The sequence below is a fragment of the Gymnogyps californianus genome, chromosome 1, assembly GCF_018139145.2.
Source record: "Gymnogyps californianus isolate 813 chromosome 1, ASM1813914v2, whole genome shotgun sequence".
NCBI classification, from domain to species: domain Eukaryota; kingdom Metazoa; phylum Chordata; class Aves; order Accipitriformes; family Cathartidae; genus Gymnogyps; species Gymnogyps californianus.
Window position 1 is genome coordinate 129334752 of NC_059471.1, and position 18258 is coordinate 129353009.

The window sequence follows — 18258 nt, forward strand, 5'->3', positions numbered from 1 at the left end:
AGTGTGATTTCTGTTGCTGTCCTTCTGTGTTTGGGGAGGGAGAGGGCTGAAAGCAGTGGTTGACTGTTTTATTGCTAACAGCTTTGAAAACTGCTGTGAGCAGAAAATAACGGAGGGATCTGATCTAATTTTAAAGCAGTCTTTTGCCTGCTCTGAAAGTACGACATGACTGTAGTCCTGCAGCAGTCGTCTGGGCAGGAGGCATGTGAGAGTGCCCCTGCATGCCAAACACTGGGCTGTGCCAAGGTACCTCTGTCTGTAGCTGCAACCCCTCCGTCTGCACTTCTTCACTATTTGCATGCGTTTCCCCAAACCAGTGACTAACTCCCCTCATTTCCATTTCGCTTCTCACCTAATGCAGGATGTGGGTTTGGAAAGTGGGATGGTATCTACCCTTCTTCCCCACAGGGTCCAGGGTTTTTGACATGTCACTGTTGGGAATTGTTCTGATGTTGCCCTGCCTCCTCTTCTAAAAAACATGAACCTCTTCTGCCCTTTACGGATGGGACTTAAGCTTCTGTTCCAAAGGGAGGTACGTTGTAAGAAGTGTTGGCCCGTATAAGCTAGATGTGATCTCTGATCAACTCTCCCCTGTGTTATTAGTATGTGTATGTATAGAGACAATTTTTAATAAAATTCAGTTCTTCAAGGCCCAAATTAGCTTCTGGAGGCAAAGGTTATAAAGAAAGGGAGGTGCTCATAGTGCCATTGATTGTATAGTAACTAATGCTTGTAAAATGGGCACACCTTGCAGTTGTGAAAACAAAGCAAGTTCAGGCATGGTGGTCTGATCATCTCCTGCATTTCTCCTAGGAAAGTCACCCTCACCCCCCACCCCTTCCCCCTATATATAGGCTATAATGTTGCTGTTCTGAATTTGGGGGTATTTGGGCTGTGCATTACACAGGTGAAGAGATGGGGCTGTGGAAGTCGAGCCTGGTACTTTTTCTGGGGGTGAATTTCTGTATCTAGGCTGCTGAGCCTTCTCCAAGTCACTGTCTTTTCCAGGTGACTTACGCTGTTTCTTCCAGATTTTTAGATGAATGGGCTAGACTTTGCAAAACGGATATGTTATCAGTTTATTTAAAGCTCTACAAATGCATGTATTTCGCTAGACCAGAAAGAGCGATATCGGCCAGGACAAGCTTGTGAATTGGGCACAGTGTGATGAGTGGTGACATGTGGCCAGGGTCAGGGAATTGCTACAGTAGGAATGATGTCTTGCTTTGCTTAGAGTGCACTTCCATGCCTGTTTCCCTTTCCTTAGGTCGATCGTGAGGAGCCGAGCACCCTCCCTCCCCTCTAATCGGATTCCTTGTAAGTGAAGCTCACTCACTCTCTGAGGACCAGACCTCACTGATGACTGGGAAGCAAAGAGTACCCAGGAAAGCACTTTTACCACGGACTCCACCTCAGGAGCACCAGGAACTCGTCTTCTAAGTAAAATCTGTGCCCCTTCTGTGCAGACCTGATGTCTGCTGCAATGGATACAGAATCGACATATTCGGGATACTCCCACTACTCAGGTCACTCCAAAAAAGCCCACAGACAAGGGTAAGGAAATGTTTATTTTTAATTACTTACTGCTCTAAGCTAGGATATGTCCCGTTCAAAAAAAATTGTAAGCCAGGATGAAATCAGTGGGGCCACAGCTCTGGAGGAAATGCATGTGGAGAGTCCTCATGAGGAACCCAGTGAGGAGACTGGAAGCAATAATGCTGCTAATTTAATGATATTCAACCTGTTGGATGCACGCTGGGGTCATGTATGGCCAGAAGGATTGGGATAGCGCCAGCAGAAGGAAAAGATCACTTAACTCCACTCTTAAAGTGTGAGGGATGAGTTAGAGTCTCTGGGGAGAAGATGTGTCAGACTTCCTAAACTGATAACTGCCAGTTGTTTTCTCTTCTGATGCCATTTCTTTATTGTGTAATAATAAGGTTTCCTATCTCTCCCCACAGTCCTCCTGACTACTCTGTTGCTGGTGTGTTGGTTTTTTTCAATAGAATTTGAGTGGTACTTGAGTCCACAACAAGTCCTTTATCAGCATTGATTGGATTAGAAGTCAGGCTTTTCTGAACTTGAATAGCAAGTCTTCTCTGTTGTGGTAGTTCAGCAGCCTCAAAAACCATCTTGCTCTGAAATTTCTGATTACTTGGAAGCATTACCCTTTTTTTCCCTGCATCATCATTAGCTTTACATGCAAAACGTGTGCCACTTACAGTCTTTGCAGCTTAGAACTGAGCTGGTCCAAAATAACTTTGCATTTCAGAAGCAATTATCCTGTGTGGTTGGAAAAAGAATTCTTCCATGAAGTGAAGTCTCTTTGCTCACAGTCCAGTTACCGAGTAAAACATCTCTTGTTTGCCTTTTCTCCATTCTTTAACAGCCCCAACTCTAGTATGGATTGCCCTTTGAAGCTTAGAATGCCATGTGGAAAGATGCCTTCCAATTTCCCAAAACAACATAAAAATCCTAGAGCCTCTTACTGTGAACAGGAAAAAGTCTCATCCCATGAAACCTTTGGGCTTTGGTAATTCCAGGAGAGATGCAATGGAAAGAGCAGAGCTGGGACACTGGATGCTCCTGAGCTTTAAGCCAGTCCCTGAGCATAGTGAGGGTCTCTGGTGCAAAGGCTGCTTTCCTGTCCAGGTAGGAAGGGAGAAGAAAATATCGGTGAGCAGATTGGTGGGGCTTAACTCATCTTGAGACATTCTCAGATGAGAAGCCGTGAGGTCTACAAGGGTACTCTGGAAGTAAGCACTAGCCTGGTACCCTTGATGTTCTTGCTCTCTTTGTAAGAGGTTAACTGGGGGTTATTAACCAGTGGAAATAAACTTCACCAATTGTCCTACAGCGTTAAGGTCCTAGTTGACAAGACTCTACGTTGCAGGAACTAAAGCTGTCTTGATTAATTCCTTGTGTTAACTGTACATGTCCCTGTGGGACACTATTGCAGGTGGAGAGCTGTGTAGACCAGTTAATCCCAAATGGAGTTGCCTGTTGTTTGGAGACTACAAGCTTCCCTTTCAAGCGCAGCACTGGGAGAAGCTGTTTTAAGAGAAGATGAGGTGGTGGGGATGTCCCCTTTGCTCCCCTCTCGAATCACTGAGAGGGTAGGCTGTCCCAGCCACCAGGCTGTAGGCTGCTGTGGGCAAGGTCTCTTTCTACCTCTTCCAAAGCTTGTTTTGTCACAGATTGAGTCAATATTGATCAAGAGATGGGCAAGCATGACTACGACCTAATGCTTAGGGCACCTGCTGCAGGTGGAGGTGTAGCAGATTCCAGGCCCTGCTCCAGAAACTATCTGGTAATGTTGTTCTCCTCTTGCTCTGTTTGGAAAAGGAGTCGGGACAGGCACAAATCGCCGCGAAGCAAAGATGGCAGTCGGTCTGAGAAGTCGGTCACTATCCAGGCACCTCCTGCAGAGCCGCTGCTTGGGAACGATGCCTCTCGGGCAGAGGAGGGCCAGGTAAGGAGGGAGTGAAAGCAAACGTGGAGTGTGGTTTCTGGAACAGAACATATGACTTACCGGCACATGAGTAGGAAAAAAGTGTTGCTCGCGTGCTGTTAGTAAAGAATCACGACTTATGGGTGCCCTTTATTCATGCATAAAGCCAAGTTCTCAATCAGTTTTGTCTTTCTGAGAGCATTATTTTTGACAGCACCAGTGCTGATGTGACTACTCCTGGGGCACTAATTTGCCTCTGTCTCCAGAGTGTCATCTGCCAAGCTCTATACAAACATCTGTTTCCACCATCTCACTGTGCGTTATTCAGGTCAACCCTTTCACCTGTATGTGCACTTTTGTTTGTAAGCCGGATTTGCTTTAGGTAATCGTGTAAAGCACACTAGGACCAGGATCCCAGTAGGGAAAGGTAGCAAGAACGTAGAACTAATGCGAAATAGCTGGGAAAGGAGGGTGAATTCAGTGAAAGCTAGTACATTCACACTGGGTTAAATAAAGAATAGAATAATGCTGGGTTTAGATTGCACCTAGGATAGATACAGTACTCTTCTCTGCTCTAGCAGTTTATGTGAAGGTGCATATTCATTTTCAAAGAATGGCTGATGCTGCAAGACATAGAATGCAGGATGTTTCAGTGCCTCCTGGGCTGGATTTGGGGTGTGTTAATCCTTGGCTGTGAGGCTCCACCTCTGCCATTTCAAAAAAAAAAAAAAAAAAAAAAAAAAAAAAAGATGCCCAGTTTCCACCCAAACTGTGTATGGTAGTACTTGTAACAGTATTCATGTACTGCCATTTGGTATTTTGTAATCAGAGGTTTGTTTTCATGAGTCCCAGCTATTACTTCAAATAGATCTAAAGGTGCTGGTGAATTCTTAAGCCCTTGTTTTCATGCAGACCTCCTCAATGTGAATTAAAGCCAAAGCAAAGTTGATGCATGAGCAAGACTCTGCTCCTAGGGAGCGGAGTGCCCTGAGTTGGGTCCAACAACGTTGTACCACTAGAGATTTAGACTCATATTTCCATATAACTGCACATTTTTTTTGCTTGTGCCACTTGAAGTGGGAAGAGCTGTTCTAAGGGGTAGACTGAGACTAGCGTTGCCTGTTGTCTTCTGGGCTGTAGCCTTAAGCTGCTGTAGTGTTTCTGTCCCTTCTCTCTTCTGCACAGTTTCTCAGTTCATCAAGTGGAGGAAACTATGCAGAGCTATTTAACGCATAAACATAAAATAGCTGAAATGCTTAGATTGCTTTACTGGAGACACTGGCAAAGAGGGAAATGTGATAGGATTATGCTGCCTTTCAGGACATACTACAATGCAGATATCTCTTCTGGGGCCTCTGTTTTGGCAAGAAGTGACTCAAAAAAACCTCATATTAATTCAAGATGCTGACTGTTTGTGGTTGGTCTGTCTCAAAACCCCACTGCTCTAGGCATGGGAGGTATTCATGTCTTGGAGTGCATTAGAAGTTAAATCCCTGGAGTTCTTCAAAGTAGTTGTGCTGCTTCTGTCTACTCCTTTCCCAAAGATTCTTGAAGACTCCTTCTTCTATCTCTTTTAAAGAAATGAATAAAGGTTTAAAATGATGCCTGTTTCTTTAAAACAAAATGTTTTGATCAGCACGTGTAGCTGCAGAAGTCTGGGGGAAGGTGTAAATCCTATTAATGACACAGGCTGCAGGAAGACACACTCAGGAGGGTAGGAGGAAGAGCAAAATGTGTGCTTCTGAATGAGCACTTCAGCTACAAAGGTGTCAGGTGCCAAGCAACAAAGCGCATGCATTGCCACTGTTCGGTGTGTATTTGTGGGAAGCATCAGGAGTCTTCATGTGCATGAGTCACTCCAGCAGCAGCTGTGAGTCAAATCCATACATGTCAGTGTAACTCTTTGGCTGTGCCAGCACCAGGAAGGAGCAATTGGAGGCATTGTGGGATGGGAGAGCTAGCTTGCAGAAGTCCTCTAATATTAGCTAGGCAAGAAATGAGACTTTCAGAAAATGTAATGTAGTCTGAAGCTTGACTGGCGACTGTATTTCAGGTAAGCTTCTTTGTGGCTGAGTGGCTTCTGACAATGTCCTGGACTCTAATGCCAGAGCTACTTAGTAGTCTAGGATCCTCTAAACTTGAAGCTCCATACCTGAAAATGTCCTCTGTGACTACCTGTGATTTATTGGTTTAACTAAACTTTTATTAGAATGTGAGCTATTGAGGGCAGCACTACTGTAGAGGAGAATAAAAGAAAACGAAGTGGAGGAACTTGCTGGAAGTGCGGTTGCTTCTGTTACGGATGGAAAAATAATGTGTGAACATGTTTTTGATTGTGTAACAACAACAACTGGCTTGAAACACTGAAATGAAAATTTCCCTTCCAGGTGCTTCTGTGGTGCACTTGCACCGCAGAATTTGTGGGCTGGAAGAGTGCTAGTCCTTGCCCTGCACGTGGGAACTGATGATTACTGCAGTTTCCAAGAGTTATGTGATATTAGTCGTTAAGTGTGCTGGAAGAGGAACCTCTGGGGTATAGTGAGTGGCGCAGCAAGCTGAGCTACCTGCTGTACAGTTACAAGTTTTTAACACCTAATGTTTATAGTCACTGGTTTGGACAAGTTGCTGTTGTTTCCAAACCTTTGCTAATTTTCAGGGTTGATTATTCAATATATTGAGGAAGTTGCTTTTGCTATTTTTTTTTTTTTTTTTTTTCTGGGACTTAAGTCTGTTGTAGCAATCTCTTTTCCAGGCAAGAAAAATAGAAGACCTGGAAGGAATAACGTGATTGTTTCAATATTACTTTTGTTTATCTTTTCCTTCCTCAGGATGACAACTGGGGTGAGACCACGACAGCAATCACAGGCACCTCTGAGCACAGTATTTCCCAGGAGGACATTGCCCGGATCAGTAAGGATCTGGAGGACAGCGTTGGGTTGGACTGCAAACGTTACCTGGGCTTAACAGTGGCAGCTGTTCTCGGACTCCTTGTCTTCCTTACCCCCATCGCCTTCATTCTGTTACCCCAGATCCTGTGGCGGGATGATCTGGAGCCGTGTGGTACTGTCTGTGAGGGACTGTTCATCTCTGTGGCGTTTAAACTCCTCATTCTTCTGATTGGGACCTGGGCTCTGTTTTTCCGCCAGCCCAAGGCAGATATACCAAGGGTGTTTGTGTTTCGGGCCCTTCTGTTGGTCCTCATATTCCTGTTTGTGTTTTCCTACTGGCTCTTTTATGGCGTTCGCATCTTGGACTCGAAGGACACCAACTACCAAGGAATAGTGCAGTACGCAGTGTCTCTGGTGGATGCTCTGCTCTTCATTCACTACCTGGCCATTGTTCTGCTGGAGCTACGGCAGCTGCAGCCCATGTTCACTCTCAAGGTAGTTCGGTCAACGGATGGAGAGTCGCGATACTACAGCTTGGGGCACTTGAGGTAGGTACAAGCCCTTGAAGTCCAGCAGTGTAGATACATGTGGCTATGCTGTAGCGTGAAGCATCAACTGCTTTTGTACATGTGATATCTCTGGTTTCTGAATCTTCCCCCAGAGAAGTCCTAGAGTCTCTCCAAAGTTACCAAACTGAACCTCTCTTCCCCTCTGCGAGTGTGGGAGAGGTGGTCCCTGCTTCAGAGGAGTCCTCTGCATTTCTGTACATGAAAAGAGCTGATGGCACAACTTTAGGCTGGTCATTGGGCTAAGCCTGATTAGATCTTTAAGATCCTTCTCTGGGCTTCTTGCCCTGTCTCCTTACTGGAGGAAAGGGGAGAGGCCTCCTTGGGTAGCCGGGGCTGGCTTGTGCTCTTTGGCTGTACGGGCCAGGTGCCATTTGAGAGCAGCCCTTCAGGCCGTGCAGAGCATCATTCCTTGGAGCCTCCTGACAGCCGCCCAGTCCACGTGGCAGGGGCTGAAGGAAGAAGTAAGTGGCCCTCTGTGAGAAAGCATTCAGCAACTTAATGTGCTGTTGAAAACGTCCATTTGTCCTCATTGTCCTGTGCAGCCAAGAGTCGTGTGAGGAACCTGAATAAACATCCCTTGGGTTGGATTGAGGACTGTCATTTGGATCCTGTGTGCGCCTTTTGCGACCAGTTGAAATGCTTGTGTTCAGGTGTTTGTGCTTTGAAGCCTGTTACTGTGACAGGCTGGGGCTACCTTGAAGGGCTTAGCCAGATAGCTATGCCGTGGGATCTGAAGGCTGCTTCCCGTGACTGGGGACTCTTTTCATGTTTCTAAGATCGGCAGTTTTCCGCAGTTTTGTGTTGGCTTGAGGGAAATAGCGTTTAGTCCTGCTAAGTCCCAGTTGCCTTGATGCAGCCAAGATCTCCCAGCACTTCAGGCATTTAGGAATAATATTTTTAATGAGTACTGGGGCACACGTAGGTGCTGCTTTTTTTTTTTTTTTTTTTTTTTTGGCAGTGCTATGCTGCTCCCAGTTTGGTTTTGTAGCATGATGCTCTTTTTGTCGTAGGTATGGATCAGTTTGCTGGGTCAGATGTATCTGGGAGTGTTTGGGAACTGTGCAATATCCGTAGTTATGACACATGCATGTCTGCTTCCACCTTCCTGCTGGGGTTAATGCTTCCCTCAGCAAAGGTACAAGAAAGGACAGGTGTCTCAATCTCCTTAGTTCCCATGTCCTGTGAAGCTCTTTAGAAATCTCTTAGTTCCTGTGCCCTGGGAAGCTAGCAGCTGAGCTCTGAAGATGATTCCCCAGACTGTATGTGCACTTAAACATCTGTTCTGTTTATCCTGTCCAGACCCCTATGGCATGCATATCTATTGCAGATGGGGAGATTAGTGGATGTAGGAATAGTCTCCTGCAGCCATTAACTTAGCAGTGGAATTGCTTTGAAGCAGATTTAGTGGTTGAAGCTCAAGTCTGGGAGTTGACTCCTGGATGTTGTTTCTGGCTTAATGGAAGAACTCAAGGCCTTTTGGGTGGACTAGGTCTGGACTCTGCTGTATTTTCCTTCTCTGTAAAATGTGAAGGAGAGCCCCTCTTCTGTAATGAAAGTGCTCCCATTGACTTAATGAAAGGTCACCTTCAGGGTTTAAAAAAAAAATGAACTGATCTCTGCTGGTTTTCCTGTGAAACCAATTTTTTTTGTTTTTAAACTTAAAAATTCCTCTGTGGTACGTGACAGATCCAGCATAGCCTTTAAGACTAGGGAGATGGAGAGATGACTGCCAAAGAGTTCCCTTGTGCCACAGCTTTGTGCCTTGAGGTGTGCCAGGGGAGTTCTCTCATCAGTGAATTCTGCACAGAAAGTTCAGTGCAGGTATGTATATACCTATATACATGCACAGAGTGTGCAGGTTTGGTTTGAGAGAGTTTCCTGGTTGCTTGGTGGTAAGTTGTGGGTTTGTGTTCAGAGGAATTAAGATCCTACGCCTGCCAAAGTCTGCATGCCTGGCTTTAACCATGTAAGTAACCTTGCCATCAGAGGCAAAGAATTTGCTCAAGAATCAAGGCCTAAATATTTAATAGCGCATGTGTTAGAAACGGTGTTCTCTCCAATTCTCTCTTTGCAGCAAGGTTTTGAAATGCCTTGGGTGATGCAAGGGCAGGAAAGAGTTGTAAAACCTAGGGTGAAATCTGAGATGTATGAAAAATTAGTAACTTCTCATTTGTTGGCAAGCTGATTGCAATTTTGTTTGGCATATTGAATCCAAACCATGCAGCATGTAGGTGCTTCAGTGTCGTACGTTACAGGAGAGTCTTGTCAAGCGTGTCTAATAATGGTAAACTAGTGTTGCTTTTTCCTTAGTTTCTGACAGATGAATATAATGTGTATTGACACGTGTTTTGAAGCCTGTGTGTCTTTCCATCTTTACTAATGTAAAGGTAGAACTGTGTAGGTTTGATCAGTGGTAAAGTGTCTCCCAACTAAGGGAGAGTTCATTCTCTCTTACTCTCTCGCTACAAGCAACAGGGAGAGTTACTTGTGCATAAATGGTAAGAGCTGCTGGTCTTGATACAGAGTGTGGCCCCAACGTGACAAACACTGTAAGAAGTGAACGTGGCTGGTATCTCCTTCAACTTCTAAAGGCTTAGGATTGTGAGATGCTTATGTAAAACATGAGAAATTTGGGAACTTTTGAACATCTTTGCAGCATAATTTTGCAAAGTTTCCATAAAGGTCTTGGCATGCTTGTCGGTGAAATGTCAGTCAAGGTCACAAGGGGCTGCCTTCTGCCTCTGGTGCTCTGGCTGAGGCATGGGGCTGGAATGGGAGGTCTGTTGATGGGAAAATGTGGAGACATGCAAGGACAGTTTGGATTATTCAGGAAGACTGGAGAAGCAGCCTTGTGGGTGTGCTGGAGAGGTGGTTGTAGCTATGATGGAGTATACATATACTACTTGTTGCTGCCTCTGGGCTCTCTATTTGCCACCATGCATGCTTGCCTCACCCCAGCACTTTTAAAGGGGTCTTAGATAGGTTGTGGGCTGCCACCTGGAAGGAGGAAGCATGCTTTAACAGGTATAGCAATCTGACTGCTTCCTGAAAGCAAAACCTTGCTGCCTCAGTCCAGCCTTTTGTCCTCTTCATGCTCTCAAATATTTTAAAAGTTTTGCTCCCTGGCTGTCGATGGAGTCTGTCTTCCTCAACAGTCCAGTGTGCTCTGGAGAAGCTGGTGGTGAGAAGGCTCTTGAGACATCTTATCTTGTTCAGTGTTGCTTCTTGGAGTAGCTCTGGATTTTCCACAGGAAAATTGTTGATGTCAACTTTTTTAACCCAAGGTGGAAGCTTTCAAATTCTAGGTCTTTTCTGATGAGGCAGAGGGAGCTGCTATGTAAGTATGAGGAAAACAGGCTTTCTGGGGGAGAAGGGAAGAAAACAATAGCTCAGCCACCCTTCTGGAAAACCATGTTTTTGCCAGGCAGGGTACAGACAGGATTTTCCATCCTCCCTGGCTCTAAATGCAGCAAAGAAGCTGAAAGTGCTGAGTTAGGTATTCCACTCCACCCCTGAGGGCCCTCGGTCCAGGAGGGTAAGCATATTTGGGAGTAGTTCCCCAAATTCATATTATAATCAACCTATTAATAGGCTGGCTTGGTCCCACCACCAGCACTTTGGCTGTAACTTTTCTTCTGGGAGACTTGACTGCCAAAACGAGCGTTCCCTTTGGCATCGATTCAGGAACTTGCAGGGGAGGTAAAAATTAAATTGGAGTCCCAATGAATGTGGTGCCAAGTCTCAGCTCACTGGCTGCTCTGCTGCTCCTGGTAGGAAGGGTTGCCACGCAGGCGGAATGCTTTATGGTGGTACGTACGGGTAAAGAGCCGGGAATAGAGCAGATGCAAGAAAGGTCAAGCCTGGGAAAATGCGAAGGGTTGGGTGGGGATGCTGGCGAGACTTTTGAAAGCAACAACAAAGGGAAACAAAGGTGGGGGGGAGAGTGACAGTAGATAACTTTTCAGTTGAAAGGCTGATAGTTTTGTGACCTGAGGCTTGGATTTGCAGCTGAGGCTTTGGTTTGTTCCTATGGATAGGGACACTGATGGCACCTGTCATCCACAGTTCAGTACCTTCTGGATGGCTCAGAAACTACGTAGGAAGGATGTTACTGGAGAAAACCCTCCTTTTCTGTAGTTAGGGTGCTAAACATACTCCCTTCCTCTCCAGTGAATACTCTTCCCCCACCCCAGAGCTTTGCTAGTCTAGACAGCTCAAGAAAATGAATGGCTTCAAACACTTGTGGTAATTACTGATCTTACACATAGACTGAATGTTGGGCTCCAGTATAGTCTTGGTTTTCTGAGGTTAGAAATGTCTGAGAGTGGGTCTTTCTCCTCCCTTTTGCTCATCCTTGGAGGAGGGATATGAGGAGCCAGGGCCATGATAGTTTGTCATGTGTCAGGCTGCATGAAGTACTGAGAGTTTCAGTCTGCTTTTCTGTCCTTCCTGGCATCGGCTTGCCTTTATGAACCAACTGGCTGGGAAGCTAGTGGGGAGGCTGCTGTACGCCTTTGGAATCAGGGTACAGCTTTTGGAGACGGCTGTGAGCTGGCTGATGTTCTCTGTCCATCTAATCAAGAGAAGCTTAGTACTCAGAAATAGCAGCTCTGTATGGAAAAAGTCTGTTAGAGCATTGCCTGTACCTGTGTTACGCATCTGCATTTGGATGGATGTTTGCTGAACTGTGGTTTAAAAATCCAGGAAGGGAGCAGCTGCTTCCTCAAAACAGGTACCTGTCTCTGAAGAGCCTGTACCTTCCCTGCAGGAACTATTCAATATCTTATTGAGAAATCTCGTGGCTTGCACATGCTCACAAAACAAAGTAGGTGCATACATGTTTTGTGGATGGGGAAAACATTCAGCCTGTCTCCCAGCTGAACTGGAGGCAGCAGGGTAGCTGTTTCTTAGGTGGTGCATGAGCCCTTACCTTTAATACAAACCAGAGCTGAAACAGAATTGCATGGTGGAAGCTGATGCCACTTTTGACCCAGCTGCTTTGGGTTGGCAGTCTTGTATCTATTGAACCTGTTGCTTATAAACTGATCTCTAGGCTGTCAGTATTTACTGATCTAATCTGATGAGCGCTCTCTTGTCTGTGTCCCTCGGTGCTACTGGGGCCGTGTTCCGTAGGGAGGGAGTGTGTAGAGGGCTAAGGAGTGGGAATAAGCTTCATACTCCAGCCTGCATTTGTAAGCCTCGCATATCTGATCTTGCAACAACGAGGTGTTGCTCAAATATGCCTCCCCTTATCAAGGGTGAAATTTTTCTAATGAAGAACACTTGGTCAACGTTTGAACTGTACAAGAGTGCTCTTGCCTGGAGCTGTGTCAACACTTCTCTCTGCTGTCCTAAAATCTCCCAACCCCTCAAACCAAAAGCTTCCATGGCATATAGACACCTTTGTTTCTGTTTCTAGCATGGTGAAATGTATCAGCTTAACCATGGGTTTAGGAAGCTGGATCTCTTGCCTGAGGCAAGAGCTGCTGAAATCTTGCTGTTTTCTGGTGAAGGAACTTCCTAATGTGTGCCTAATTGCACTGGTCGTTCATAGTGTGACTGATCCCATACACTTGTGGGCTGTTTCCAGTCGAGCGGTCAGAAGTGGGACTGCAGAACAAGCATTGATGCACAGTAGTACAATGCTGTACCTGCCCAGCTAAATCCTGCTGGAGGCACTCTGGGCTTGTGCGCTCTTCCTTTTACCCTCTGTGCAGTTTGCTTGGTCTGCGTTCCCAGGGACTAGAGGAATTACACTGACCCTCCTTTCTACTTGGGGTTTCTTCAACCCTCACCGTCTTCCATAGTGATAAACATTGTGATGAAAGAGATTGAGCTGATGACTTCTGTAGCTGATTGAGCTACCTTGTTCTGTAGCAAAACATCTTATTAACTGTCCTGCTGCCTTGATTACAAGAGCTTCCTAGAACAGTATGTTCCACAGACTAGCAACTTTGCAGAGCAGCTCTGTCACCAGAGCCTCCAGCCTATGTGCAATTAGCCTTGTTCCTGAATGCATTTTCTCTGTCCTGCAATTTGTACAAGGCGCCCTGATGAGCATTTGTGTGAGTGTCCCCCACCCCCGCCCATCACCAAACCTGATGAGCACCAGCATTGAATGGTGCTCTCCTCCCTAGAAGTTCTGGGATAGCGGGCTAAATGGGTGTTAATTGCATCTGCAAGTGTGAAGCTCCTGAAGAAACTGCATGGTCTGCTCCAGAGCAGCTGTTTTAGCACTAACTGAGAGGTGTCAGACTTGTGACCTCCAGGCTAATGTCTTTCTAGCAGTACTTCGTGTAACTGGGTGTTTACAACCACCTTTTTGCAACTCATCATCTTTGCAGCTGGGCTGCTTCTCCATGCTCCCATTCCTGAGCTTGCAGAACTCTCTGTCCACAGTTGCGTGGCACTGGCAGTTAAGCATTGGCACCCTTCAAACACCCCATGCCATGGAGTAGCCATGGAGTAGGGAAGGAAGGTCTGACTTGGGGCTGAACTAATAATGACTTAATGGGAAAAGACTTCCAACTGCATTCTTAGTCATTCTTAGTCACAGGCCATACTATTCCCCCTCCTGCCTATGTCTGCTGCCTCGCCTCCGGGAGGATGGTGCTGCAGAGAGCGGTTCATGTGATTGCTCTTGCCATGAGGGTACCCGTGGAATTGCAGAAAGGAATTTTCCAGTAGCCTCTGAAAAAAAAATGTGCTGTTCCCTGCTGAGTAGGGCGCAGTCTCCTTTGATGCTCCACATGAGTTATGGGAACAGTGCCTTGTTCTGTTTTACGAGGGTCTGTTTGGTGGTGCATGGGGTGTATTGTCAGCAAAGTTCACCTAGGACTTCTTACTTGGGTCAGAGCAACACCTCATTAAGAGGATGTTTGTTTATGACAGTAGTGAACAGCAGACTCCAGGAGTGCTAGATGCCTCTCATTAGAGGGGAGGGGAAAGTCTAGGATGGACTGGCAGTATCTGACTGCATGCACAACTCATCTGGGAGTTTCCGATGCCGTAAAGCCTGGGAGGGCTCTGCTTTTCTGAAGGGAGCATTTTTTCCCAGCCTCTTGCCTTTTTGCATATGCTTTTCAGAAGATTTTATATATGGCTTTATGCACAGAGCTGCTCTTCGTTTTGATAAAGATGACAGAGCTCAGGGAACTGAAGTGCCCACGGTCATCTTTCTGCCCCTCTCTCCTCCCTTGTTTGATCTTGATCTTTGATCACCCCCAGCGCCCCTTGTGCACACACCACCTCTCCTCTCCTTTTCACCGGGAGGAGTGTGGAGTTGAGTATACTAGACCACAGCCGAGGTGCCAGTCATATGGTGCTCCTGCAGATGCACCAGGCAGCAATGGTGAGTGGTGCAGGGTGATTGTTATACCCTGGAGCGGTCTCACATTTTTGGAATACTTAATACTTTAAAAGTTTACAAGCCTACTTGTGAAGGGCCTGGTGTCAATTATTAATCCCCTTGGCTAGTATGGTATTACTTGCTCCCTGACGGGGAGCTGCTAGGCTTCTTCCTTCTGAAAGAGATGATGTGGAGGAAATGCCATTGGTTTCATCTGCAAGGATTTCCCTTCTTGTTGGTTTGTCTTTCAAAATCAACACTGCCCAGAAGTACAAGAACAGCATGTGCTCCAGCCTACCCTGTACTTAAGGGGTTTGTCATGTAATTTCTTTTCCCCTGCTGTCGGTGCCCTCCAAAGCGCCTGTGTGTACCACCCACAGAGACAGATGGTCTCCCTAAGCTGCTGAACAAATTTTGTGGCCGTGAAGATACTTTTATCTTCAAATGCTGAAAAAAAAAAAATCCACCCCCTCAACCTTTGACATCCATTTCTTGTGGTGAATGATGAAGTACAAATATTCTGCAAAGGAGTGAGCTGTGTGCCCTTTGGGGGGAAAGGAGGAGGCTCACTTTTTGTTAAACGTGCAAGAAATTGTGAATTTACAGTTCTCGTACAGCACAACCAAGTAATGTCCAAGAAAACTGGAAGCTAATTCCTGACCCTACCCTGAAGGAATAAGGAAGAGTTAATAGGGAGCTGGGTGGTAGTAAAAGAATTTTTTTTTTTCTTTTTGGCCACAAAACTGAGGGCAGTATTTTCGCTTATAACTTTGATTCCCCCTCCAGCACTCGCTCCCCTTAAATGAACCTCTGTGCTTAAATTCCCCTTGTGCAGTTTAGGTCAAGTGGGGACCTCAGCTGACAGTTTCAGGAGAGCTATTCCCCAGCTGACAGCAAAACAGGCTCCCAGCACAGCAGTAAGGACCTTAGCTGTCGTTTGGGGACTGCCAACTCTGGCTTGCGCTCCTGAAGTCCTGGTGGAGGGTCATCTGCATCCTTGTTGGGGCTGGATTTTTGATGCTCAGCTTGGAACTGCAGACCATGTCCCTGTGGCTCCAGCGTTGTTTGTAGGGTTGCTGGGTGCTGGCTATAAAATGAGGCAGAGCTTGCTGGGGTGGAGCTGGGTGGAGCCCTGTGGTGGAGGGATGCTGTACAGGGAGGGCTGGGCTGTAGTTTAAGAGAACTGATATTCCTCTGTGTGCAAGGGTCTGCTAGCGGGTAGCATCGATGCTGCCTCTTCAGGCCTGTCCAAGGTGTTGGTGAGAAATCCTAGAATTTAAAGCTGCTGTATTGACTCAAATGGCAAACTTCATTCAAAGTCTGGCCACATTAATCCCGTCCCCTGCTGGGGGTCAAGTAGGAGGTGGTCCTCTTTCCTGAGAGAGCACCCTACCAGGCTGCTGTTGGAACAAGAGCTGAATACTGATGTTTCATGGCAGCAGCATCTAAATTTAAAGTCCTGTTACAGCACTGAAATTTTGCTGCCGGTAGAAGCTTTGAACACTTTCTTTCTGTTGTTTCCTTGGAATTAAAGTTGCATTTCTTAGCTTTCACTTAAAAAAACCCAACCAACCCTCACCCCCACCCCCCAAAAGAAAAAAACCAAACAGAACCCCACACCACCCTTAGTTACTTCATAACTATTAATGTAACTTGAAGAATTCCTTGTCTAAAGACTCTGGCCTTATTTGATGCATGGTCAGACTTTAAATTACCTTTGAAAATGTAGACTCTTATAAACTTCTTGCCATACCTGCAAGTTCCTGAATATTGTTTTTGTTCTTTTGAGGCTCAGACTAATCAGAGGCATAGCATACATGTATGTTGAGAAGAGGAAATGCATCACTGTCACGGATTATGCTGCTCCCAGGGACTGGAAGTGGTAATCCAGGGTACCGTATGTTGCCAGCTGCCGCAAGGTTCCTAAGTGCTTGAGCGGGGCACAAGCTCGAGTTAGAGGCTAATGGGTGCCCTGTAGCTCAGGGCTTGGGAGAGTCTGGTATTGCACCCCTTATGTGTCTGCACTAAGTGCCTGTTTCACTCGTGCATGCAGGGTAAGCTCTTGGTCTTGCTTGCAATGCCTGTGTTCGGAAGGTAAAGCACACCTTGGTGTCATCCTGTCCCCCCTGACTTGTTTGAAACTCCCTAAATCCTAAATATAACCTCAAGTGTGTAGAAGCTTTTGAAAGAGGTTAAGCCTCCCTCATAAATAGTCAGTACACCCCTCAATTACATAATGTTTGATCATAGTTTCATATCACTTCTTAAACTAATGCTGCTGCTGCAAAAAAAATATCCTGTCAACAGTCTGATCCTTCCTCACCCCTCCCAAAGAAATCTTGTCTGGTTGCCCAGGGATCTGAATGGTGGAACTGGTAATTTATATCTCTGTATTATCTATGTAGGTTTACAGTTTGTGTGTGTGTCTGTCTTCCTGCATTATTTAGCGCAGCTCAGTTTCTGCAGTCTTCTTAACTGTCCTTCTGGTGCGTAAGGGTTACAAAGGCTTGTGATGGCAGAAGAAAGATGTGATGGGGCAGAGGGAAAGAGGCAGGACAGCATCCTCTCATGGCGGTGATGGTTTCATTGAAAGTGGTCCTGCTGCTGCCTGCATGAGGAGATAGGCTGTGCACATGCATTGCTGCAGTCTGCCTGCAGAGCATGAGCAGTCCTTGGTGGTGCATGGCGCTCTCTGCAAACTGGTGCTCCTCTGCTGAGCTTGGGGAAAGGAGAGCCTCAAGTCCTTGCTTCTCCTCCCGTACCCAGCAGGCCTACAGGGGACCAGCTGTGGCCCAAGCATGAGGGACAGGTGTCATGCCCCAGGCCATGTCTCTTAGGGTGCGGAGCTGGACATAGTGTATCACGTGGATGGCAGCTTATTGCTGTGGGCTTGGTGTAGAGTCGTATCTCCAGCTGTGAGACTGGACTCTCTAAATTATTATCTTGAGCCATGCAGGTCTCCTTCCACAGGGGTCGTTGGCCTCAAAAGTCTGCTCAGCTGTGGAGCTGTTGACTGTAAGATTGACTTCAGCAGTGTCCCTGACTCTCTCAAATTGGTCATGGGTCTGTGTTGAGTTGGGTGCAGACAGGTGGAGCCTGCTTGGTCTGCTGGCAGCTGGGTGCAGCACCTGCAGGTGCCCGGGGAAGTCGGCTTGCCCCTGCTCTGCTGGCACCTGTGTCTGTCTGGTGTGCCTGTATCTGCCATGCTGTGCGGGTTCGTGGGGACAGCTCGGGAGCAGCTTCCTACCGTCTTTTCACTGAAGTTGTCCCCTTGGTGCTCTTCTCTCACTGCCCTCCTTCCCAGCCTGCCAATTTGCTCAATAGATAAAGGAAGCCTTTCACAGCTTTGGTTTTGCTTCAGTGTGAGCAGACGGTAGTTGGGGTTTGGGTTTTTTTTTTCCACCTAAATAAGCAAGTTAGTATTCTCACTAGCTCCCTTGAGGATACCCCACCACTTTGCAAAACCGTGGTGTGGAGGCAGACTGCTTGGTGTGCTAGCAGTGCACATTTCTGAGCTCTAGCACATGGATCCGGTAGCTGCTGCTCTCCAGATCCGATTCAACTACTACTGGCTCCTGAGGGTGCTGGGTTGGGCTTGTGGTGTGGGTATCTGGCCAGGCGTTGGTTCAGTTCGCTGTGGCTGTCTGGGACATGGTGGATACGTGGCCTGGCATGGGCAGCTCCTTTACTCTCATCTTTCTTCTCTGTGTTGCAGCAGACCCTGGGGCAATGAGGTGCTGGTAGCAAGGGCTCGCTCCCTGCTTGATGAGAAGGTAGCGCCTTCCCCTGTTTGAATGTGTTATATATGATCAAAGGGAAGTGGATGTCTCTAGTTTGAGAGCTGTTGGGGCATCTGCATGTGGTTATTGGTGTCTGAGGAACTGGTTGAAATACAGCCCAAGCTGTTAGTGCCTGAAAGCTGCTGTTGTCAACTGGCTTATCCATGAGCTATACCATTTGGATTTAGTGGTTCTGCTAGGTATCTGCGTGGTGAGTAAGTGC

At 46.6% G+C, this 18258-nt stretch overlaps 1 protein-coding gene across 4 annotated transcripts in view; it reads left to right on the top strand.

Moving 5' to 3' along the window:
* The first annotated feature begins 1277 nt into the window (after window positions 1-1277).
* VANGL1 (VANGL planar cell polarity protein 1) overlaps window positions 1278-18258 on the top strand; it is a 32200-nt gene continuing 15219 nt past the window's right edge. For 3 of the 4 annotated variants that reach the window (XM_050905735.1, XM_050905729.1, XM_050905721.1), the window contains exons 1-3: window positions 1278-1554; window positions 3349-3472; window positions 6280-6887. In XM_050905735.1, coding sequence (XP_050761692.1) covers window positions 1472-1554; window positions 3349-3472; window positions 6280-6887 — 815 coding nt within the window. In that variant the 5' untranslated portion in view covers window positions 1278-1471. Of the gene's footprint in view, window positions 1555-3345; window positions 3473-6279; window positions 6888-18258 lie in introns of all 4 variants that reach the window. The other variant, XM_050905712.1, reaches the window with a different exon arrangement.